Consider the following 26,044-nt stretch of genomic DNA (forward strand, 5'->3'; position numbering starts at 1 on the left):
TGGAGTCATGAAGTAAAAAATGGGCTTTTAATGTTTAAGAGGTGAGAAATGTTTTACCAAGTTTATCTGACTCCCTGTATGATCATGGATAGGAAATGAAGTGAGATTTGCCTCACCTCCCTAATCTACCCATCCATTCACTCATCATCACATCTCTTACTTCTTTTGTTTAATAAATACTTAGCAAGCATCTAATATTTGTCAGGTAGTATTCTAGTTGCCAGTGATATGATGAGGAGCAGAAACAGATCCAATCCCTATTCTCAAGGAACTCACTGTCCAGGAGGGAAACCCCACAAACAAGAACAAATATAACTGTGTAAGTTCAAACAGCAGTACAGCACGTGAAGGACTGGTGCATATTTGTAGGCATCCATATTAAGAGGTTGCCTTTTTGAGTCTAGAGCAGGGGTGTCAGTGTTTAAAGTAGACAGTGGGATAGATCAGTGTGGGAAATGACGAGCACAGGTCTCATCTTGAGTATTTAGATTCATATTTTTTATAATTCCCACAAGGAAGCAGAATATGTTTGTAAACCACCAGTTGGTGATCCTAGCCTACCAGTTCTGATCCCAGATCAGAAGAGCTTCTGGCCAGCACGGTGACTCACGCCTGTAATCCCAGCACTTTGGGAGGCTGAGGCGGGCAGATCACGAGGTCAAGAGATCGAGACCATCCTGGCCGACTTGGTGAAACCCTGTCTCTACTAAAAATAAAAAAATTAGCTGGGTGTGGTGGCATGTGCCTGTAGTCCCAGCTACTCAGGAGGCTGAGGCAGGAGAATTGCTTGAACCCAGGAGGCGGAGGTTGCAGTGAGCCAAGGTCGTGCCACTGCACTCTGGCCTGGCAACAGAGCGAGACAAAAAAAACAAAAGAAGAGCTTCCTCGAATAAATGATATTTTAATTGATACCTAATCATAGGCAAGGGTGGTGGGGAAAGGGGAGTGGGGAGCCTTCCAGGCACTGGAAATAGCAGGAGAATTGTCAGGAGTGAGTGTGCTGAAGGGCACATCCAGAACATGACAGGGCTTTGTGCAGCTGAAGAGCAGAACTTCAAAGGAGGATAAGAGGTGAAACTAGTCTGGCCAGACCACAGACCTTGCAGATAGTCATGAGAGAAGTGGCAAGCCATAGAGCAGCCAGATTTACATCTTGAAAAAATGACTCGGCTGGGCACGGTGGCTCACGCCTGTAATCCCAGCACTTTGGGAGGCCAAGGCGGGCGGATCACAAGGTCAGGAGATCGAGACCATCCTGGCTAACACGGTGAAACCCTGTCTCTACTAAAAATACAAAAAATTAGCTGGGCGTGGTGGTGGGCACCTGTAGTCCCAGCTACTCAGGAGGCTGAGGCAGGAGAATGGCCAGAACCCAGGAGGCGGCGGTTGCAGTGAGCCGAGATTGCACCACTGCACTGCAGCCTGGGCAACAGAGGGGGACTCCATCTCAAAAAAAAGAAAAAAATGATTCTGGCTTCTGTAAGGAGAATAGCCCATGGACAGACCAGAATAGTTGCGGGGAATACAGTTAGGGGTTACAGGTGTTAATATCAGAAGTGCTAGTAGATTGACCTAATGTGGTCATGACTAGGAAATGGGGGATGGATTTAAGGACACAGAGGAGCAGTTCCAGAGTTGGTAAATAAATCAGCTGGGGCATTGCTAAACCATCAGTTTCCTTCACAACTTTCCACTAAGCCATGTGTCAGCTTTGCCTTATAGGCTGGCTCCTTTTTTATCAGTGGGAAAAATTTTCCCAAAAGCTTATGGAGACTTCTCTCGTCACATGCTCCTTCTTAAACCAGTCGTGAGCAAGGGAGAAAATAAGGTTACCGTGGTTGGCTGAGACTAATCCAGATTACTCCTGGGTCAAGGCCAGGCATGCTGGCTCACACCTATAATCCCAACACGTTGAGAGGCTGAGGCAGGCAGATTGCCTTGAGCACAGGAGTTCGAAACCAGCCTGGGCAACATGGTGAAACCCCATCTCTACAACAACAACAACAAAATACAAAAATTAGCTGAGCATAGTGGTATATGCCTGCAGTCTCAGCTACTTGGGAGATGAGGTGGGAGTATCGCTTGAGCCCAGGGGGTGGAGGTTGCAGTGAGTCAGATTCACTCCATTAACTGCACCCCAGCCTGGACAACAGAGCCAGACCGTGTCTCAAGAAAAAATTTTTTTTAGATATTCATGTGGGATATGGATGGATAACCTCACAGAATAGGAGGTCTGGTAAAGGAAGAATGGTTATTGGGTCAGTGGGTCACCATTCATATCTGCTCCATGACAGAAGGGCTTAGAGGGAGTGGTGAGTGATGTCAGATTTGCATTTTGAGAAAATAACTAACTACAATATAGAGAATAGATAAAAGGGAGAGGTAAGAGTTGAAGTGGGAGACCATTTACCAGGCAAGAGTTAACAGAGTAGCTTGGACCCTTTTTGGGGGCTATTGGAAAAATAGCACCATTTAATGTTCATTATTGATTGATAAGATTTACCACATCCTGCCAGGCACAGTGGCTCACACCTGTAATCCCAGCACTTTGGGAGGCCAAAGCAGGCAGATCACCTGAAGCCAGGAGTTCAAGACCAGCCTGGCTAACATGGCGCAATCCCATCTCTACTAAAAATACAAAAATTAGCCAGGCGTGGTGGCACGTGCCTGTAATCCCAGCTACTTGGAAGGCTGAGGCTGAGGCAGGAGAATTGCTTGAACCCGGGAGGCAGAGGTTGCAGTGAGCCAAGATTGCGCCATTGCACTCCAGCCTGGGCGACAAGAATGAAACTCCGTCTCAAAAAAAAAAAAAAAAATTTACCACATCTCACAAGACAGCACTCCAGCCTCAGTACCATAGCTGGATCTGTGCTAGGCATTATACTGTTTTGTAATCTATAATACCAACTGCTTCTGGGTGATCGGGTATGTGATCCCATTACCATACTTTTTTTCTGTCAAATTAGTTCTTTTGTTTTTCCATAACATTAAATTTACATAAGCATGAAGCGAATTATTTGTTTGGAGGTAATATTCCCTGAGGCTCCATGATAAGGTATTTCAGTAAATCCCTGGATGTTGATGGTATTCCTGGAGGCATGATAGGTAAATTCAGATAGAGATTGTGGTGAGAGCCATTTGCTGTGCTACCATGGCAACCGTGTTCACAAGCTCATTGGGCCAGCACTAGGGTAGTGAGGGAAAGGGCTGACCATCATCACCTGGGTTTCTAGCAGTGAGTGCCATCTTGTGAGCATTCACATGGAACATAAATATTTCTTTTCTTGTTCTAGTTATCCACTACCCAGCGATTGGTTTAGATCCTGACCTCCAGTGAGATAAGTGGTGTGATAATTTACTTAAAGTTTCTCTTCACTAGGAGAATTTCTCTTTTATACACATTCAAAGCCATCACTTAAGTAGTATACCCCATAGCAGTCTACTTCCAGCCCAGCATGGGCCAGCATGTCTCACCAAGCAGTTTATATACCAGGCTGGACTTTTTCTTCTGTTAACTGTTGATGTCAGTAGGAACTCAGAAGTATCTATTGAGGCAGTGGGTTGTGTGGTAAGCATTTTATAGAGATCACTTGTAGCTGATAATGGGATTCTGCTGGGCATGTCCAAATCTATGGCTAATTGGATCACATAATACCTAGCTTACGAGACAAGCCCGGTGGCTCATGCCTGTAATCCCTGCACTTTGAGAGGCTGAGTTGGGTGGATCACCTGAGGTCAGAAGTTCAAGACCAGCCTGGACAACATGGTGAAACCCCGTCTCTACTAAAAATACAAAAATTAGCTAGGCGTGGTGGCAAATGCCTGTAATCCCAGCTACTCGGGAGGTTGAGGCAGGAGAATCGCTTGAACCCAGGAGGCAGAGGTTGCATTGAGCCGAGACCACACCATTGCACTCTAGCCTGGGCGACAAGAGCGAAACTCTGTCTCAAAAAAAAAATCATACGCACAACAAAAACCCTAGTTTACGACGGGGAGTTGAAGTCATTTGGATACCTGTCTGTGATCAGGCTTACAGTCTCTACCCTAGAGCCCAGTACTAGGCTAGGAGCATGGTCTTGCCAATAGGATCATGGTCTTATATCCATATTTTAGGGTTTTTCATTACGATTCTTCTGTTTACCTTACTACAAACACTTTAGAGCTCCATACAATCTACCAGAGCTTATTTCTCTATGGCCTGGACCAGCAGGAGCACCTTCTCTTTTCAGATCACTCAATAAATTGATCAGAGGCTGGGCACAGTGGCTCATGCCTTTAATCCTAGCACTTTGGGAGATGAGGCAGGCAGATTGCTTTGAGTCCAGGAGCTCAAGACCAGCCTGGGCAACATGGCGAAAGCCTGCCTCTTCAAAAAATTAGCTGGCCATGGTGGTGTGCACCCGTAATTCCAGCTACTGGGGAGGCTGAGGTGGGGTATTGCTTGAGCCTAGGAGTTTGAGGCTGCAGTGAGCTGTGATTGCACCACTGCACTGCAGCCTGTGTGACAGAGCGAGATCTTGTCTCTAGGTAGGTAGGTAGGTAGGTAGGTAGGTAGGTAGGTAGATTGATTAGATGGATTAGATGGATTAAATTGAGAGATCAGAGTTGGATGCAAGGATAAGGTATTTGCTGTCTCCAAAACTCAAAATGGCCCTGCAAGCATTGCTCCTCTTTATTAGCAGGAGAGGGGTGGTGGGGCAAGGGGCAACAAGTTGTCCTTTATGTTGGAGGAGATACCCTGACGTGCTGCAGGCCTTTGACTTTCAGAAAATTTGGCTGAGGTGGCAGGCCACTGTATTTTTATGTCTAACATGTACATCTAAGATACATAACTTCCTGCTCTTCATGTCTCACATTGATATCATTAGCGTAGTTGTCAAGGTAATGTCCTGTGAAACAGACAAAATCTTGATGAACCAGATCACGACACAGAAAAGTCAAGATGATCTATCACTGAGGCTGCTCTTGCCATGAGCAAGAAAACCTGCTTCAAGTAGTCCACACAAAAAGAACACACGCTTACCCCTAGCAGTAGTCTGGGTACCAGGAGTTATATGTTAATCTGCAGGAAGTAGAGTATGTCTGGAAAAGTAACCGCAAATCTGCAAAGTCTTCTGTAGCACTTAAGATCCTGCGGTTCACATGGAGACTTTGCCTTTTGCTAAAGAGATCACTGCTCTGGGAGCTTACATTTGCTCTTTCTGTGATGGTTCTTATCCAGTGGGCTAGGGAATCTGTGTGTCTTTGGGCATCACCTAATGGCCAATGTTATTGAAAATCAAGGTGGCACAGAGGGAGGTCTAGCCAACTTCACAGAGCCGGGAGCATCTAGTTTCTTTCCCGCCCTTTTGGAGGCCCTGACAGACGGACAGGCAGGCAGGCAGACAGGCAGACAGATTGACAGACAGATAAGATAGATTAGATAGATTAATAGGTCCTAATGTGAAGCCACCTCAGGCCAAAATTCCGTCCATCAGCTGGCCTGCAAAGGCTCCGTTCTAACTAGCATATCTTAGCGACATTCTGAGTTCCTAGCAATTAGTTACCTCAAGGCCAGAACCTAGCAGACCCCAAAAGATGCATTTCCCTTTACCTAGTACAGTTACCATGGTAAATATCTGCAGGTTATTAAGAAAAGATGAGGAGGGAAGTTTATAATTTATGTGTGTTAATGTGCTGTGGCAGGGTTCCTCCTTACAGATGCCTGACCTCCCGGTTATTGAAGGGTTCTGGGTCTGAAATGACCCAGGCCTACGAGTTGGATGAGGGGGCCCTCTCTCTAGCATGGTAGTCTAGTAGGCTGCCTAAACTGACCTGGAAAGCTACTTTCCATTTCCATTACTGGGAGCTTCACAATGAATTATTCACAGCCATAAACATCTGATCATGGTCTCCAACAGTCTTTCTAGCCCACTTAGATCAAGAATCCCATTTTGAAGCAGTCCCTTCCACTAGCATCTCACTCTGCTGAGGACAGCCAGGAAAGCACTTCTGAAAGATTCCAGTGCTTTCCTCACCAGTGTATAGCCTCAGCAAGGCATGTGTTGTGGATCCCATCAAGGGCATACTGAAGGTGTCAGTAGAAGGCTGAGCCTTTAGAGTCTATATGCCACTCTGGTCTCCTCTACTTTGTGCCCAGGTTTTTCTGGCTTTTCATTATCACCTCACTAAATCCAGCATTCAGTCCAGGTTTCCACTGGCGAGCCTAGCTCAACATTAAAACCATGGCCAGTTACCTGAGCTGTTACACTAACTGCAGAAGTTCTTTTGACCATACCATAATTAGAAATTTGGCTTTATCCAGGCTGGGCACAATGGCTCATGCCCGTAATCCCAGAACTTTGGGAGGCTGAGGCAGGCAGATCACTTGAGGTCAGGAGTTTGAGACCAGCCTGACCAACATGCTAAAACCCTGTCTCTACTAAAAATACAAAAATTAGCTGGGCATGGTGAGGAGTGCCTGTAATCCCAGCTACTCGGGAGGCTGAGGCAGGAGAATCGCTTGAACCCGGGAGGCGGAGGTTGCAGTGAGCCAAGATTGCACCACTGCTCTCCAGCCTGGGGGACAGAACGAGACTCCATCTCAAAAAAGAAAAGAAATTTGGCTTTAACCAAAAGTCATACTCTCCCTTCTTTGTTATAACATCTCCAAAATCTATATCAACAATTGTTCCTGTCATTTGTAATGATTCAGCTTAGTGAATTCCTGTAGTTTCTTCTGATTATTAGCTCTTTACTTTTTTCCCCCCTGTAGATACGGGGGTCTTGCTATGTTGCCCAGGCTAGTCTTGAACTCCTGATCTCAAGCAGTCCTCCCACCTTGGTCTCCCAGAGTGCTGGGATTACAGGCATGAGCTACTGTGCCTGTCCAGCATTTTACTTTTCTACCTTATTTATGTATTTTACCCTCAGGTCATGTTATGCTTGCATTCTGGTAATGTGTGCGCAATGCAGCCTGGGTTGTGGGGCAGTTTTCATCATGACAGCAAGATGCAGTAGAGAGCATAATAGAGATTTTTGGAAATTAGCTTTCTTCAGGTCCTCTCTTTTATCATCATTTCTGTTGTCTCACTTAAAGCCTTATCTTTCTCATGAGCAACCCAGGAAAGATGTGAATTCTGTGGCATTAAAATTCAGCAACTAGCAAAATTTGGAAATCTTAACATTTCATTTAGCAAAATACATACATAGTAATGTAAAGGCCCTGAGTCTTGGGTTTTCATTTCAAGGTGAGCATTTGATATTGGAGCTGGGATATTTCTTGTTTTGTTCTCTAATATTGTCAGAAGTAATCCTACTCCTTGGTTTCAACATTTCCCCTCTCCTTTTAATCGGGACACCCCTACTCCTTTACCACCAGCTTGAACACATCACAGGTAATTGCAAGCAATAACTAAAATAGTAGTTGTGCAGCTATGAACTGTGAGCAGCTTGCTCTTTCCCATCCTGGCAATTGGTTGTCAGTTTCTTTCCTTCCATCTGAACCCAGTAACATCACCCACGTTTCCCCTAGCAGTCTCTCAACTACAACCCACTCTGATAGTAATTGCTAAATCAGTTAAGGTCCTCTAGTTAAAAGCAAGAGAAATCAACTCAACTAAATTAAGCAAAAACAAACAGAACTATTGATTTGGGAAGACACTGGAGGAGCGGGCAGAATCAGAAGGTAAGTTGGAGTACCAAGTCTCAGGTAGAGCCGATCTTGGTGGCTTTGGGGCCCTTCTAGGAAAGCCCCTGCTTGTTCCTAGTTTTCAAAATCCTGGGAGAGAAGATGATTGGCTCAGTATGAGTCAGGTATGACTGTGCTTGGATCAGTCAGCCCGGGGAGGGAAGAGGAGAAATAGCACATAGGGCAAACAAACCAATTTGTGTCTGCTGTCATAGAATAATATTTTTAATAACCATCAGATGGGGAAGGCCTTTCTAAGCTACTTACAAGATTTAGATGCCAGAATGGAAAAGTTTGAAAGATAGTAAGTGTATTAAAATGTGAAACATCTTTGTGACAAATGATGTCATAAAAAAGTGGCCAACTGGGAGAATCTATTTGCCATAGGTAGATAAAGAATGTTCCAGAATATACAAACCTGTGAGTAAAAGGTAAACAATCCAGTCAAGAAATTGGCAATTTACAGAAGAAATACAAATGGTCTATAAAGATATGAAAAGAAGATCAACTATATCTAGTAATCAGGGAAATACAGATAAAAGCTAACCATTATTTTGGACCTATCAGATTTGAAAATTTAAAAAGATTTATATCAAATGTGGACAAAAATATGGGGCTGCAGAGACTTACAGGTGGGGGAGTTTAAATTGGTATTGCATTGGAGGGATGATTTTGGCAGTACCAATCAGTATTTAAATATTTGAGTTTTCTGACCAAGCTTCTGAGATTCTTAACAGAAAAACCCTCATTATACAAATACGTATTTGTACAAGGATGTTTATGACAGCATTATTTATAATAGCAAAGAAGATAAAAAAGCAAATATCTCTCAAATAGAATGGCCAGATGATTTCTTATATCCATTATGATATACTATACTATCATTAAAATAAATGTGTTTACATAGATCTCTAAGTCATATTGTTATGTGAGAAAACGTGGGATAATTTCATTTTTGTTTTCAAAAATATGTGTATCTGTGTCTGGGTATGTTGATGCTTTTTTTTTTTTAAGTCTGAAAGACTACAAATTGTCAACAGTGGCTGCCTACAAGGGGGTTGGAAAAGAGGAGAGACATAATAGGGAACTTTGTTTTCTACTAAATTATTTGACTTAAAACAAGCATATTCTTTTTGTAATATTTTTAAAGCAGAATTTTTTAAATATGGGAAATAAATCTAATGGACTTAGTTTGCTTCGATGGATATATAACATCTAGAATAAAGAAGTTGCTATGCCTAGTTTGAACTGTGTCAGGAGTCTTGTGGTCAGGTCTCTATAAAAAGGGATATCACCAAATTGGATGTTGTTCTGGAGAGAAACTGGACCATGGGGGTGAATAACTAAAGGAACAACACGCATAGGACATGACAACTGTTTTCAGATATGTGACAGGCTAAAAGGAGACTGTAGCATTTCTGTGAATGCCCACCTGATGAGAAATTCTAGGCGGTGGCTTTCATCCTAATTACAAGCTGGAGCTTTTTTGTTCACCAGCATTTGTCTTTCTAGGAATCATTGAATTTATTCAAAAGAAATACTTTGAAAAACCACTCAGAAGCTCCCATTTTCAGGGAAAATTGAGGTCTTTAAGGCATTATCGAGGTTTAAAAAGAAACAAAAAGATAAAACAAAAAAAAAAAAGAAAAGGCTTAGCTGCTGAGAGGAATGGGATAGGAGAGAAAGAAAGAGGGAAAGAGGTGAAACCAGTGAAATAGTCAGAATCTGTGCAATGTGAGATGTGACCTTCCTCAGGACCTCACATCTCTTAGATTACCAGGTGAAGAAGGCATGTGTGTATCATCTAGTGATGGGACTGAGTGTGACATCTGAGTTGAGATGGGTGAAATCACCTCTACATTGATGAGTTGTCCCAAAATAAGTGAATCAGAGTCAAAGTCCTATGGGAATTAGCAGGAACTGTGACAAGTGCTTTAGAATTCCACTGTCCAGAGAGTTGGGAGTTTGGGCTTTGCAAGGGGCAGAGGAGATGCCTGCTGACATCTGGGTTTTACATTGCTTAGTACAAGGGAAATGCAAAAGAAATTGTGTGTCTGGGTGTTGGGTCGTTTTAAACAGAACTGTTCCAAGACCTACCTTGGAAGGTAGTAAATTTCCCATCACTCTAGTGTTCAGGCACTGGTGACTATTGGGTGAGAGTATTGAAAGGAGATTCAAACTTAAAAGTGAATGAGATTCAGACCTGTACTGGAGATTTAGGCAAGAAAAGAAAGGTATAAGGATTGCAAAGGAAGGGACAAAATATAAATTTTTCACAGACCAAATATTGTCTTCAGAAAAACCCACAGATTCATCAGACATATTATAGAATTAATAAGTTATTTTAGCAAGGTTGCTAGATACAGAAGCAGCATAAAAATTTAATGCATTTCTATACATGGGCCACAAACAGAAAACCTAATAATACCTTTTAAAAGGTGCCAATTACAATAGCATCCAAATGTAAAGTACCTAGGAATGGATTTAACAATTTAAAGAAAATTATTAAAATGTTTGAAGACATTAAAGGAAAATAGCTTAAATTAGTGAAGAGATAGGATCAATGAATTAGGAGGCTCAATTTTGTAAAGATGTCAATTCTCCCCCAAGATATATAGATTCAATGCAATTCCAATAAAAATCCCCACAGGTTTTTTTGTGGAACTTGACAAGCTGATTCTAAAATTTATATGGAGGAGAAAAGATTCAAGAATAGCCAAGACATTCCTGAAGAAGAAGAACAAGGTGAGGAGACCTGCCTTACCAGATACAAAGAGATTATAAAATTTTAGTAATTAAGACAGTTCTGTATTGGCACTGGGATAGACAGATCGACCAATGGAATGAAATAAAGAGCCCAGAAGCAGATCCATGTGTAAGTGGAAACCTGTTTATGACAGAAATGCTCTTGCAGTTTGGGTGGGGAAAAGATGGTCTTCACAATAAATAGTGCCTGGGACCATTGGTAACCCTGTGGGAATAAATGAAATTGAATGCTTGTCACATACCAAACACAAAAACCAATTCCAGTTGCTGTAAACACTGAAATTTAAAGGACAAAAATGATAAAATGTAGAGATCATAATGTAGTAAAATATACTTCTGATCTCACAGTAGGAAAGGATTTCTTAAGACTTAAAATGTTGATGAAAGGGAAGATTGATGAATTTACGTGAAAATGCAAAACCTCTTCATAAATGATACCATAAAGAAGATGAAAGGAAAGGCCACAACCTTGGTAAAAGATAACACAGGTAACTGATAAAGGAAGAGTATCCAGAATATATAAAGAACTTCTACAAACTGTTGAGAAAATAAGTAGGCTGGGAGCAGTGGTTCATGCCTGTAATCCCAGCACTTTGGGAGGCTGAGGTAGGCAGATCACAAGGTCAGGAGTTCTAGACCAGCCTGGCCAACATGGTGAAACCCCGTCTCTACAAAAAATACAAAAAAAATTAGCCAAGTGTGGTGGCGGGCGCCTCTAATCCCAGCTATGGGGGAGGCTGAGGAAGGAGAATTGCTTGAACACAGGAGTTGGAGGCTGCAGTGAGCCAAGATCGCGCCACTGCACTCCAGTCTGGGTGACAGAACAAGACTCCATTTTGAAAATAATAATAATCCAGTAAGACAACGGGGAAAACACTTGACTAGGTACTTAACGGAAGAGGAAACTGTTTTGACCAGTATGCTATGGAAAGATGATGAACCTCATTAATAATCAGAGAAATTTAAATCAGTTAATACAAAGTCTGACAGTAGCAAATGTTGATAAGGATACAGAACTGGAACACTGTACATTGCTGGTGGGAGTATAAATTAGTACAGCTACTTTGGAAAACAATTTGGCCTTATCTGGTAAGGTTAAAGATACCTATACCTGAAATTCTTGCACACACGCACAAGAAAGATATAAAAATTTGTCTCAAAGCAGGACCTTTAACTGTAAACACCCCAAATATTCATCAGTAGTAGAATGGATAAGTAAATTTTAACAGGGTCTCAAATGGAGCACTACAAAGTAGCTGAAGTAAGTAAACATCCAGGACGAATCTTAGGAACGTAATGTTGAGCCAAAGAAAAAAGCAACTCACCACTTAATCATGATTCCATTTTCCTCAAAAACTAGACTAGCAATAATAATACATTGTTTTGGAGCAAAAAATATGAGATACAAATAAAGCAATGTAATGATAAATATAAAACTTCAGGTTTACCAGTGAGAGGGGAAGGAAGAGGATATAAGGAGAGGAGCCCAAAGAAAGCTTCTAAGTTAAATTATGTGATGGATACTTTTTAAAAAATAAATATCAACAAATTCGAAAAAAAAAATTTTTTTAACTGACATGTCTTTAAAAAATGAATGAGTACTTAGCCTTGGTTCCAGTTAAGGCTTAAGCAAGAGGTGAAACGGTCTTCGATGCCACCTAGTGTTTCTAGAGAGTTTAACGTTTTATAGACTTCTGCTCTAGCTGCTGCTTCCTAGCTCTGTGAGCTAGGTTTTTCAGAGTAGAAACCAAAAGGAGTAGAATTCACCTTGTTCTCATCCCTGACGTAGGCTCTTCATTCTGAACCTTTGCATCTAGCGCTGTGTTCTCCAGGGCAAGCCCTTTCTTCTCTCTTGTTAAACAATGGCTCCTGTTTCTTCCTGACTCTTTCTAGGAGCCTTAGTCCACCAGGAGACCTAGTTTTTCTTTATCGTGACTGAGGGAGCTAGGGATGCTGATAGGGCTGTGAGATGTAGTCTTTGTTATTCCTGACATTTCTGTATTGAAGACTGTTTTTCAAGAGTCTTGTTGTCCCTACGTCTGTTCTACATTTTAGAGAAGAAATGTGCAGGAAAAGTAGTGCCTCTGAATTAGCCATCAGGGCTTAAAAAACTGACATCTCATCCTGCCCTGCACTTGGGTGGAAACCTGTGGAAATCTATGTGAAGAAAGAGAATGCAAACTGTGGGTGAACTGAGAAATTCTGATCTAAAATAATGGTCTCTACTGCGTGTGTAAGAGTCCAGCCCAGGAAACTCTTTTCTTCCTTTTATGTATTCACAGCATAGGGTCAGGGGTAATTGCCTCTGTTAGTAAAATAACATGCAGAACCTCCAGGGTTTTAATCTGAAAGGAATCTCTTGAGTAGGTGAGGGCAGATGGATTTTGAGGTCCTAATTTCCCTATCTTTGGGTCTTTCACTTTACTTTGTCCTATCACTGTCATGCTGGTTTCCAGTAAATATATTTGCTCCTTTCTTAAAGCTCTTGCTTCCCAGCCTGGGCAACATAGCAAGATCCACCTCTACAAAAATTAAAATTAAAAAATTAGCCAGGCATGGTGGTGCTGTGCCTGTAGTCCCAGTTACTGAGGAGTCTGAGGCAGTAAGATACCTCCAGCCCAGGAGTTCAAGGCTGCAGTGAGCTATGATGGCGCCACTGCACTCCAGCCTGGGTGACAGAGCGAGACCCTGTCTCCAAAAAAACAAAAACAAAAAACTCTTGCTTCCATCTGACAAAAATTGGTTCCCTTTGGGCTGGCATTTCCTTTATTCAATCTTTTTTTAAAATTATTATCAAAGACAGAAACCTTCATTCTTCATTTCTGCCTCTTGCTCTTCCCAGTCCACTTTGCCTTCATTCCATCTCCAAACATAGTAATTTTTTTTTTTTTTTTTTTTTTTAGACGGAGTTTTGCTCTTTCTGCCCAGGCTGGAGTGCAATGGCGTAGTCTTGGCTCACTGCAACCTCCACCTCCCGGGTTCAAGCAATTCTCCTACCTCAGCCTCCCAAGTAGCTGGGGTTACAGGCATGTGCCACCATACCCGGCTAATTTTTTGTATTTTTAGTAAAGATGGGGTTTCACCATGTTGGTCAGCTGGTCTCGAACACCAGACCTCAAGTGATCCACCCGCCTCAGCGTCCCAAAGTGCTGGGATTACAGGCGTGAGCCACTGCGCCTGGCCCAAATGTAGTAATTCTAATTCCAGAATATGTCTCAAATGCATCCATTTCCTTGTATCATCGTTTTTCCATGCTTCTGTTCTTGCCCCTCTCTAGTCCATTTTTCATATAATAACAAGTAATTCTTTAACATGGAAAATGGATTATACTTTAAAAACCTTCAATGATTTCCTCATGCACTTAACATAAAATTTGAACTCCCTATTCAAGGACCTACTTGGCAATGGATGATCTGACTTTGCCAGGCTCATCTCTTCCTACTTCCTCCTGCCATCCCCATCAAACTCACCTTCTGCGTGATACCTGCATTGATTTTCGGTTCCTCACACAACCAAGCCTTCTCCCACCTCTGGGTTACCACAGATGCTGTTCTCTGTGTCTGGAATACTATTTTCTATACTTATCCTTCCTCAGAGAGACCCACCTGTAATCCAAATTTGGTGCTTTCTGATACTTCATCTCTAGTAGCATTCTGTTCTTTGATTGCATTCATCATGGTATATAGTTATATATGTATTTGTTTTATTTGTTTAATGTCTGCTTTTCACCCACAAGTTTATATTGTCCTTGAGGGCGAGAACTGCACTTATATTTGATTTCCCACTCTTTGCTCTGTACCTAGCCCAGTGCCTGGTAGATACAAAATATATATTTGTTGAAAGAATGAATGAAAAGTAATGCATGAATTGTTCCTCTACTGCTGAATACTACGGTTGTTCTCAGTTTTGGGTCATTCTAAATAATGATGAAGTAAATAATTAGGACATAAAGATTTTTATTTCCTTAGGGTATATTCTCAAAATTGAAGTTACTAGGCCAAAAAATATTTTTGAAAAGTTTTTTTAAGGCTCATAAAATGTATTTCCAAGTCACTCAGAATTAGTGTTGGAATTTTAAACTGCCTCCCTTTTTGCTTTCTTGTTTGTTTTTATAGTGTCAGAGTCTCACTGTGTCACTCAGGCTGGAGTGCAGTGGTGTGATCATGGCCTTGAACTCCTGGGCTGAAGTGTTCCTCCCACCTCAGCCTTCTGAGTAGCTGGGACTACAGGCATGCACCACCATACCTGGCTAATTTTTTTTTTTTTAAATGTAGAGACGAGATCTTGCTGTGTTGCCCAGGCTGGTCTCAAACTTCTGGCCTCAGGTAGTCCTCCCACCTCTATCTCCCAAAGTGTTGGGATTACAGGCATGAACCACCACACCTAGCTCCTTTTCTCATCCTTAATTTTGAATATATGAAACATAAAAGAGGAGAACAGATCAAATAATAAAATTTAGCTTCCCACTCTCATAAAACTCATTTATTTGAATACTTATTCTTTGCCACACATGAGATTATTTCCTTATGTGGCAGATGTTGTTGTTCCAATTTTATGTATTTATTTATTATTTATTTTTGAGACCGAGTCTCGCTCTGTTGCCTAGGCTGGAGTACAGTGGCGTGATCTCGGCTCACTGCAACCTCCGCCTCCCGGGTTCAAGTGATTCTCCTGCCTCAGCCTCCTGAGTAGCTGGGGTTACAGGTGTGCACCACCATGCCCAGCTAATTGTTGTCTTTTTAGTAGAGACAGGGTTTCGCCTTGTTAGCCAGGCTGGTCTCGAACTCCTGACCTCACGTCATCCACCCGCCTCAGCCTCCCAAAGTGCTGGGATTACAAGCGTGAGCCACCCAGCCCCAATTTTACAGATGAGAAAACTGGACCTAGAAAGTTTAACAGATGTGCTCAAGTTCATACAAACACAGACTATCTCATGTCAAATCATTGTGTGATAACCTCCCTGCACTAACTAATTTACATTTGCTCCAAAACTGCTGCAAATTTAATGTCACCTCACCCAAATCTTCTGCTTCTTAACTGCTGCATCTATATGAATGCCCTCCCACCCACCCACCAGTCCTTGCTTCCTTGCCACATGATGCTAGAGGCTGGGGTGTCATGTCCCCTTAGATCCCTAGAAAGAGATTAAATCAGCTGGCCATCCAGAACCCTCCTGTGTGGTTCACTCTGAGATGCATGTCATCTTTGTGTGGTGGTAATTAGCATGAGGATAAATGGCCCATTCCTTCAGGTATGTCCCCATTCCAATTTACAAGAGTAGGCCATTTTGGCCCAGCATCCTAACAACAGGCTCCTAACCACGTAGTAATCATGTAAAGAGCATGCTATACTTACATAACAGAAAGGGCATTCTGCCCCCTGAGGATTCTTGTGTTGAACTCTAAGGAGCTTGTGGCTGTTTAGGGAGAGAGGGGCATTCTCTGTGGTAGGCTGCAGGTATTCACCTGGGCCCATGTTTTTCCCCCCAGGAAAAGGTAGAACGTGCTACCACGTCAGGGTTTGCTGCAGCAGTTTGCATGTTTGATGTTTATCCCTGCTAATAATTCCTCTAATTTCTCTTAACCTTTCAGGCTCTCCCTGCATGTCCTATCCAGGCCACCTGTGAGGCTGCTTCCAAGGAGGAAAACAAGGAAAAAAATCGATATGTAAACATCTTGCCTTGTGAGTGTCTTTAGTGTTTCTTGGGATGTAACCTGAAATTACATCTCTAGAGGGATTTTCCGAAGATGGAAAGAATCTTGCAATTGGGCACAGCGGGGTGGATAACGAGAGTGTGTTCATGGCAGGACTCAGTTGCTCATACCTGTAATCCCAGAACTTTGGAAGGCCAAGGTGGGAGAATCACTTGAACCCACGAGTTTGAAACTAGCCTGGGCAATATAGTGAGACCTCATCTCTACAAAAACCTTAAAAAATTAGCCAGGCATGGTGTTGTGTGTCTGTGGTCCCAGCTACTCAGGAGGCTGAGGTAGGAGGATCCCTTGAGCCCAGGGGGGCAGAGGTTGCAGTGATCCAAGATCGTGTCAGTGCATTCTAGCCTGGGTGACAGGGCAAGACCCTGTCTCAAAAAAATAAAGTAAAATAAATGAAATAAAGAATAATTAATAAAATAAAAAATAAATAAGTAAGAGTAGATTGAAGACTTTGGGCTGAAAGAGCCTTTATGGATCCCACATACTCAGAGTCAATTAGGATAATTCAGGAGGATTTTTGTGTCAGGCCTCAAGTTTTTAGGAGGTACTGGAGAACAGCTTCACTAGGATCAGGCGAGAAGCAGGGGATGATGGTAGTGGTAGAGATGGTTTTTTCTGGTATTCATTCAAAAAAATTCGAATGCAGAGTTCTCTGTATAAACCCTTCCCAGAGTTAGCCATTGCTAATCAGTTGATCCATAAGCTAACAGACATTTTTCTAGTCCATTGGTATCCAGAATGGGATATGCATAATTTAATGAGATATGAGAGGAAGATGTTTGAACCTCACTTGATTTTTATATTTGCTTTTAAAAAAAAAAAATTCCTAATCCTCAGAACCTGTGTATGTTTTATTTTTTTTATTTTTTGTAGAGATGGTCTTGCTGTGTTGCCTTGGCTGGTCTCAAACTCCTGGCCTCAAACAGTCCTCCTGCTTTGGTCTCCCAAAGTGTTGGGATTACAAGCATGAGCCAGTGAGCCCAGCCAGTATATTTGCTTTTTAAAAATTCATCCTTTTAAATTTTTTATTTCATTTATTTTTTTAGAGACAGGGCCACCCAAGCTGGGGTGCAATGATGTGATCATAGATATGTATCCTCGAATTCCTGGGCTCAAGTAATCCTCCTGCCACAGCCTGCTGAGTAACTAGAACTACAGGTTCATCTACCATGCCTGGTTAAATTTTTTTTAGACACAGGGTCTTGCTGTGTTGCCCAGCCTGGTCTCAAACTCTTGGCCTCAAGCAATCCTCCCACTTTGACCTCCCAAAGAATTGGGATTAGGTGCATGGGCCACCACACCCAGACCCTAAAAATTTTATATTTCAGGGTACATCATACATTAGCATATGTGCGTAATTTATCAATAAATGAGCATATATTAGAGATGCCTGCTCATATTTTTATAAGTGAAGTATGGAACCAAAAAATTAAGACCACTACACTATGCATTTACAGATACTTTTGTCTTTTTCTTTTTTCTTTCTTGCTCTGTCACCCAGGCTGGAGTGCAGTGGCACAATCTTGGCTCACTGCAGGCTTAAACCCTCCTGGGTTTAAGCCATTTTCCTGCCTCAGCCTCCCAAGTAGCTGGGACTCCCTACAGGCACATGCCACCACACCCAGCTAATTTTGTATTTTTAGTAGAGACGGAGTTTCACCACGTTGGCCAGGCTGGTCTGGAACTCCTGACCTCAAGTGATGCACCGCCTCTGCCTCCTGAAGTGCTGGGATTATAGGCGTGACCCACCGTGCTCGGCCTTGTCTTCTTATTTATGTGCATTTGTTGGGGGGGGGGGGGGGGGGGGGGATGTGTGTGGATGTGGGTATGTGTATATATAATACATAACATTTTTTAATATGATTGGTATACTGTACACATTTCTCTCTTTTAATAGTATATATTGTCAGTTCATCTGTCAAGAAACTTTCTTTTTTCTCAACTACTTAGTATTCCACATTGTAGATGTATCTTAATTTATTTAACTAGTCCCCTAATGATACTTAAGGCATTCCCAATTTTTTGCTGTTATACTGTTGGAGTTATATTGTTGGAGTGGCATCTTTATACAAGCGTGAGTCTGTGCACATAGGCACAGATGTCTCAACTGTCCTGGTTGCATCAGGTTCTGTGAGAAATAAATTTTGATTTTACTGAAATATTGTTGGTTTGTTTCCTAGATGACCACTCTAGAGTCCACCTGACACCAGTTGAAGGGGTTCCAGATTCTGATTACATCAATGCTTCATTCATCAATGTAAGGATCGGGTGCTTTCCCCTTCACTTCCCTGCCTGACCATTGCCACTATCTCTTGGCTCCTCACCAGCTGTGTGTTAGGAGAAATATTTGTCATTTCATGTTTTCCCTGACAAGTCTGTTTTTTTTAAGTGACTGAATTTTTTTTAAGGTCAGTCAAATAGTTTTAATCATTTTCTATATTTACCCTGTCGTCATTCCCTAAGGTTTCCCATGTAGAAATCTGTGTCTAAATATGTATTTTATGGTAAGAGTCAGTGAATCCTTTATTGAGCTGATTCTAATTACAAACAAAAGCAGGCCTTGCTCTCAACAGTAAAAATAAGGGAGAACAGGACAAGAATACCTGACATGACGCCAGCTATATTGTGTGTGTGTGTGTGTGTGTGTGTGTGTGTGTGTGTGTGTGTGTATGACTATCTGGTTAGCCATATATGAACCAAGGCCTGAGGGAAGAGCTGATACTAAGAGGAGGTTTTTAAAGATGATTTAGAGAATGTTTATAGAACAGTCTGTATGAGAGATTTGAGGGTTTTGTTTGGTTGGTTTTTTCTTTGCCAGTAGCCTGAAAAAACACATAAAGAGTTAAGAATATGTTTTATAGATTTGGGGGAAGCATCCTGTAGAGAGGGTGAATTTGAACAGAAAGAAGAGAGAGGGAAAGCTGGCAAAAGCAAGTCTGACTCCTGATGCAAGATGCATGAGAAGACTGGATAAAATTTCCACTTGCATGTTTATAGCAGCATTAGCCATAAAAGCCAGGTGGAAGCACTCCCAAGTGTCCATTGACGGATGAGTGAATAAATTAAATGTGGTACATGCATACAGTGGAATGTTATTCAGCCTTTAAAATAAAAGGAAGGAAATTCTAATACATGCTACATACATGGATGAACCTGGAAGACATCATGCTAAGTGAAATAAGCCAGTCACAAAAGGACAAATATTATATGATTCTACGTATAGAATATAGAACTATATATACATATGTAGAGTAGTCAAATTCATAAGGACAGAAAGTAGAATAGTGGTTGCTGGGGGAGGGAGGAATGAGGAGTGGGTACAGAGTTTCAACTGGGGAAGATGAAAAAGTTCTATAGATGGATGGTGATGATGGGTGCACGACAGTGTGAATATGCTTAATGCTACAGAACTGTACACTTAAAATGGCTAAAATCAGCCGGGCACAGTGGCTCACACCTGTAATCTCAGCACTTTGGGAGGCCGATGTGGATGGATCACTTGAGGTCAGAAGTTTGAGACCAGCCTGGCCAAGATGGTGAAACCCCGTCTCTACTAAAAAAAAAAAAAAAAAATACAAAAATTAGCCGGGCGTTGTGGCAGGCACCTGTAATCCCAGCTACTCAGGAGACTGAGGCAGAGAATTGCTTGAACTTGGGAGGCAGAGATTGCAGTGAGCCGAGATGGCGCCACTGCGCTCCAGCCTGGGCGACAGGGCGAGACTGTCTCAAAAAAAAGAAAAGAGTCAAAATGGCTAAAATCGTAAATTTTATGTTGTATTTTACCACAAGAAAAAAAAGAACACTGATGGAGAGATTAGTGTGAACGTAAGAAGGGCTGTTTCTTCCTCTGAGAGTGAAGATAAAGGAGAGGACAGAATGGATAGAGACGACTCGTAGGTGTGGGTAAAGCAAGTTGGGGCAACTCACCTGTGTTATGGTTGTCTACCGAACAAATGGGATGGGACTGTGACATGAGAGCTGTGAAAGTTTAGAACAGCTTCTGAGGTCCCTGAGAAAAGGGTATCGAAGAGAGAAAGCAAAGGGCATGTCTAGTGGGATGTCATTGATGGGGGTGGGGGGTGCTGAGTTGTGTGATTTTTTTTTTTTCTTTTTTTTTCTTCATCTGCACCCTGGGATTGGTGGTAAATGTAGAGAACATGTGGTACTCAGACAAAAGGGAAGGTCAGTGGCTGGTTCAAGTAGTCAGCCAAGGGCTCCAGTTTCAGTAGAAAAGAAAAGCATTAGGAAGTTGTTAGGAATAAACAACTATTCCTAAGGTGGTAGGATTGAGGAACTGGAGATCTTGAGAAAGTGAAAGAACAGCATAAGAAAAGGAGAAAGATGAAAGAACAGGAGGTTGTATCCAAAAAATAGGCTATTAGATGGACTTCAAAAATGGGGCAGTCCGGGCATTCTCACTGGAGTGAATTTGCTGAAGTTCCTGTATGTATGTTTAACGTTAATGGTTACATGTTTGTAGTTTTAAGGAAAGGGACCCTGACTAGAGAAATAATTGTTGCAGTCGATAAGGAAAATGGAGAAAGGCTAGTAATCAGCAGGAATTCCTAGAACTTACATCAAAGATCATGATGAAGAGATTAGGTAGAATAGGTTGACTTTAATGTTATGCAGAAGAGTAGAGCAAGATCAGTTAGTGTGTCCAGCTGCAGGTAAGAGAATACTCAACTAAAAGTTGTCTAGATGGGAACATTTTTTTTTTTTTCTGGAGACAGTCTCACCCCGACACCCAGGCTGGATTGCACTGGTACGATCTTGGCTTACTATGACCTCTGCCACCCGGGCTCAAGCGATTCTCATGCCTTAGCCTCCCGAGTAGCCAGGATTACAGACATGTGCCCAGCTAATTTTTTGTATTTTTAGTAGAGACGGTGTTTCGCTATGTTGGCCAGGCTGGTCTTGAACTCTGAGCCTCAAGTGATCCACCTGCCTCTGCCTCCCAAATTGCTGGGATTACAGGCGTGAGCCACCGTGCCCCGCTGGGAACATTTATTTGTCTCATATAATATGAAAGCAAATGGAGACCAGTTCTTGAGTTGGCTGATTCCATGGGTCAGTGACATCCTTACAAACCCAGGTGCTTCCATCTTTCTACTCAGTTATCCTTAGCCCTGTCAGCAGTCTCATGGTCACAAGATGGCTGCAGCAGTCCCAAGCATTCCTTATAAACACAGCATCCAGCACAGAAAAGAACATATCTGCCTATGCTTTTCTCTCTGTTAGGGAGCAAGGCTTTTCACAGAATCCTCCCCACCACCCTGTCCTCAGGACCAGCAGGCCAGGATTGGATCACATGTTCACATCCCTCTCTAATCACTGGCTAGGACATTGAGAATGATCATGATTTACCCATCTGAGCCTGGGGAATGGGCACCTTCCAAGCCAGTGAAAGGTTAATGTCCAAACAGAATTGTGGCTCTAATTGCAGAGAAGAAAGGGAGGAATGTCTTTGAGTTAGTAACCAGCAGCATCTGCCACCATAACCAGTTTGGTCCCTTCCCACATTGAAGGTGAAAACTGACAAAAACTAATTGTATGTTAAGGCTGTTAAGCAGCTGAGATGGGGATCTCTTCATGGTAATGGCACAGTAGAAAGAAACAGCCTTATCCCTTGACCATGTTTATTTAGAGCTTACACTAGGGCATTCCATAATGCCTTGATGGTTATTAGACAGTTATTAGTAGGCAGAGTTTAGATGAAGAGGGTTAAATGGGGGACCTTATGAACTCAGTGAAGGAACAAAAGCAGGGAAGAACCTGTGGTTAACCATAAGTGGGAAGCAGGGATTAAAGATTTGGCTTTCACAGTTTATTAAACTCAGTCAACATTTTTTGAGCACCTGCTGTGTGCCAAGCACTGTGGATAGGCTTAAAGGTTACAGAGGTAAGATGTAATCCCTCATATACTACACAGGTAGTTAGGTTGTTTCCTGTAATGTGCTACGTGTGCAAAAGAGGTATTGCCAGTTCTGTGGAGTTCAGAGAAAAAAGAAAAAACATTCAGCCCAGCCTGGTAACCCAGTAGAGCTCATTATTAAAGAGTGAGTCAAAGTTCAGGAGAAGAAAGTTGGGCAGAAACTTCAAAGCAAAGGAGAAACATGAGCAAAGTCACAGAGACTAGAAACAGCAGTCTTAGGTTATAAGGTATAAGATGGGAAGTGGTGGGAGATGAAACTTGATCTTGAAAGGTAGTGGATGTCACGTGTGTCCATTGGGGTTCTTACTTGCAGACTACAGAGTGTACTTTTCATCCACTCTTTTAAGCAGAAAGGAGTTTATTATAAGATACTGGGTACCTTAACAAAACCTGTGGAAGGGCCAGTGAGCCAAACTCAGATGCTGCTCAGCAAAGAGCAGAGCAGCTATAGATGTATGCAGCATGTGACTGTCGTAGTGAAACCTCTGCACAGTGCTGCAGAAGAACTGGATGCTTCTACTACCATGCTTGCCCAAAGACCAGATTTCTAGCACAGTCGTTATCTCATGTTGCTCATTTCTACCCCAAGTCTTGTGTGGGAGCATCTGCTAAGAAGAAGCTAGGTCTCGTGGATTGCTGAGCTGCTAGGGAGTCTGGGAAATTTAGCTGTAAGATAGTCAAGCTAGAAGGGAGCAGGAGTGGGTACTAAGTGAACCACCTTATAGTGTCTGCCAGTTTTCAGTACAGCTGAGGGGTTTTGATGAATTTATCTAGGCCGTGGGGTACCATTGAAAAGTGTTCAAGGCAAGGAGTAGTGTGGCCACATTTACATATTGATCACTGGGGCTATCATGTACACCATGGATTTAGGAGGGGCCAATTGGGGGCTATTGCAGTAGCAGGTAGGTCACAAATGATGAGGGTTGATGAGGAAGCGGCAACAAAGTGAAAACTACGTAGAGGTAGAATTTAGCAGGAATTGGTGGTTGATTTATATATGAGAGAGTGGAGGGTGATATATCCATGTAGATGTATCCAGCATACAGTTGGTCATATCTAGAGCTGTGGACTTGGAAGTAATAAAGAAAGGAGTGGGCCAAGAACAGAGCCCTTGGACCCACAGCCCCTGCCAGGCACATTGAACGGGTGCCCATGGGTGAGATGGAAGGAGACCAAGAGAAGAGAGCATCTGAGAAGGCAAAGAGTAAAGCATGGCTCAGGAAGGGTTTGGCAGTGAAGAGAGTTATGTGCAGATTAGAGATCAGTGAGAAAGAGAAACAGATTTTCTTTGGACTTAGTGTATAGGGCAGCATCCTTTGCCGAAGCAAATTCAGAGGCCATTTGTTGCATCCTTTTTGTGGGCTGTTAGTTAACACTTATCAAACCCTTTTTTTCCCCTAACTTTATTGATGTATAATATATATAACATAAAATTCACGCATTTTAAGTGAGAATTCAGTGATTTTTTGGTAAGTTTACCAAGTTATGCAGCCATCACCATAAATGTCTTAGAACATTTTCTAACAACTTTATTGAGATGTAATTCAAATACCATGTATTTCACTCAGAGTTTACAATTCAGTGTTTTTTTAGTATATTCACAGAGAAATGCAGCCCATCACCAATTTTAGAACATTGTCATCCCCTCAAAAGAAGAACCTTACACTCTAGCTGTTGCCCCCTTAGTTTTAGAACACATTGCTCACCCCAAAAAGAACTTCAGTGTCTAAATACAATTAATCTCCATTCTCACCCCCCTGGCCATCACTTAACTTTTTGCATAGAGAACTAAGACCACACACATGGATCTTGAAGGGAACTAGGCACCATGGAGTAGTGGTGAAAGGCATAGGAAAGTGGGGTCTGTAGTTTGGGAAACACATAGGTCAGCTAACCTAACACTGTTCACAGGAGGAGGTGAAACAGAGGCAATGGCACAGTTGGCAGTTGGGATTCCAGCCTAGAGCCTTAGGAGAAACCAGTTTCCTTACTCATTTTTAGATGTCTAAGAATATATAGGATTTTTTTTTTTTTGAGAGGAATTTCACTCTTGTTGCCCAGGCTGGAGTGCAATGGCACGATCTCACTGCAACCTCTGCATCCGGGGTTCAAGCAATTCTCCTGCCTCAGCCTCCCCAGTAGCTGAGATTACAGGCATGCACCACCACACCCTGCTAATTTTGTATTTTTAGTAGAGATGGGGTTTCTCCATGTTGGTCATGCTGGCCTCAAACTCCCTACCTCAGGTGATCTGCCCACGTCGACCTCCCAAAGTGTTGGGATTAGAGGCATTGAGCCACCGCGCCCAGCTTAGAATATATAGGATCTTTAGACGTGTTTCTTTTTACTGGTAGGAATGTAGCTACCACCTAGAGCCCACTGAGATTCAGCTTTCAGAATCTAGAGACATCTCAGGAGCCAGGGAGCCACACTTCATCTTTCCCTTGAACAGAACACAAGATCAGTGGCTTTGCCTCGTTCTCATTACTCTGTATTAGTTAAGCAGTGCTGCCACATCACTGTACAGACATGTTTTCAGGAAGGCATATGGCGCACTCCTGGTAAGACGGGGCAGGAAGCACTTTGGGGCTGGGCCTTCCGACCAGGTGTTCGGGCTGTTCAGGGCCCACATGCTGCAATGAGAATTTAGCAGTGACTCCTCATGGAGCAGGAATATGATGTACTTAACATATTCTTAAGGACTTCTCGGTTTTAATTATAAGTTTAGTTTAGTTTAGTACTATAAGCAGAATTTAACATCCAGAATTAAGGCTATTTCCATTTCCATTCTCTAATAAATAAAAACATTTATTGAAACTTAAATTGCTCTTCTCAAGGAAAACTTTAACAAGTCTTTTGTTGCTGACTAAACATATCCATCTCTGAGGCCTAAAGCTTTCTCCTTCTGTGTTGGGCAGCAACCCTGCCCTGCCCTTGTTTGAACTGAAATTGAAAGTGGCTCCTCAGACCAGGCATGGTAGCTCACACCTGTAATCCCAGCACTTTGGGAAGCCAAGGTGGGCGGATCATCTGAGGTCAGGAATTCAAGATCAGCCTGGCCAACGTGGTGAAACACCGTCTCTAATTTGTGTAAAAATACAAAAATTAGCCGGCCGTGATGGCTCATGCTTGTGATCCCAGCTCCTTGGGAAGCTGAGGCAGGAGAATCACTTGAACCCGGGAGCGGGAAGTTGCCGTGAGCCAAGATCGCACCACTGCACTCCAGCCTGGGTGACAGAGCAAGACTCCGTCTCAAAAAAAAAAAGAAAGTGGCTCCTCAGATTTAGGCCCCTTCTTATATTTGGCCACTGCCTTGCAGCCTTGTACTTCACATTGCCACCCTGGTGTTAGTGTGACATGGTGTCCCATCCCTGAAGCTGCCTCCCTTGTTACTCACCTTATTGCTGTCTGAGAAAGGAAATGGGTGATTCACAATCCTTAAATCATGTGGCTTTCTGTTACCTAGAACTTCTGAATTGAACATACATTTAAACAATGACGTTGAAAAGATGTATAACTAGAGCAATAAAGACTGAAAAAGAAAGCTGCGGCCAGTTGTTAGTTTTTCCGAGGCTCCTTATCTGTTGAGCGGCTCCCCAGGCTCCCTTGCTTTTGTCTCCCACTGCCTGTGATGGACAAGCCTCTTGTTAAACACTGGGAGCTACTTCACCACACTCACAGGCTATTCCCAGAAAGATTTCGCACCTGGGTAAAGCATCCTTGAGAAAATAACCTGTTGTCTTTCCCAGAGTGAACCCATCTTCATCCCTGGAACCACCACATATGCTTTCCCCCTGGTGGGTTCTTAACCTGTTAACACTGAAATCTACATTGTTAGCTGCTGATAAAGCATCAGAAACATAGTCTAATCTAGGAGTCAGTATTTGGATTTCTTTTTTCTTACTTTTTTTTTTTTTTGAGATGGAGTCTTGCTCTGTCACCAAGGCTGGAGTGCAGTGG

At 42.5% G+C, this 26,044-nt stretch overlaps 1 protein-coding gene across 9 annotated transcripts in view; it reads left to right on the forward strand.

Moving 5' to 3' along the window:
• PTPRA (protein tyrosine phosphatase receptor type A) overlaps nucleotides 1-26,044 on the forward strand; it is a 177,383-nt gene that overhangs the window by 130,289 nt on the left and 21,050 nt on the right. For 8 of the 9 annotated variants that reach the window (XM_032142640.2, XM_032142641.2, XM_058433070.1 and 5 more), the window contains 2 exons: nucleotides 16,027-16,117; nucleotides 18,330-18,406. In XM_032142640.2, coding sequence (XP_031998531.1) covers nucleotides 16,027-16,117; nucleotides 18,330-18,406 — 168 coding nt within the window. Of the gene's footprint in view, nucleotides 1-10,355; nucleotides 10,415-16,026; nucleotides 16,118-18,329; nucleotides 18,407-26,044 lie in introns of those variants that run through there. The other variant, XM_058433073.1, reaches the window with a different exon arrangement.

The sequence above is a fragment of the Hylobates moloch genome, unplaced genomic scaffold (genome assembly GCF_009828535.3).
Source record: "Hylobates moloch isolate HMO894 unplaced genomic scaffold, HMol_V3 SCAFFOLD_21, whole genome shotgun sequence".
NCBI lineage: Eukaryota > Metazoa > Chordata > Mammalia > Primates > Hylobatidae > Hylobates > Hylobates moloch.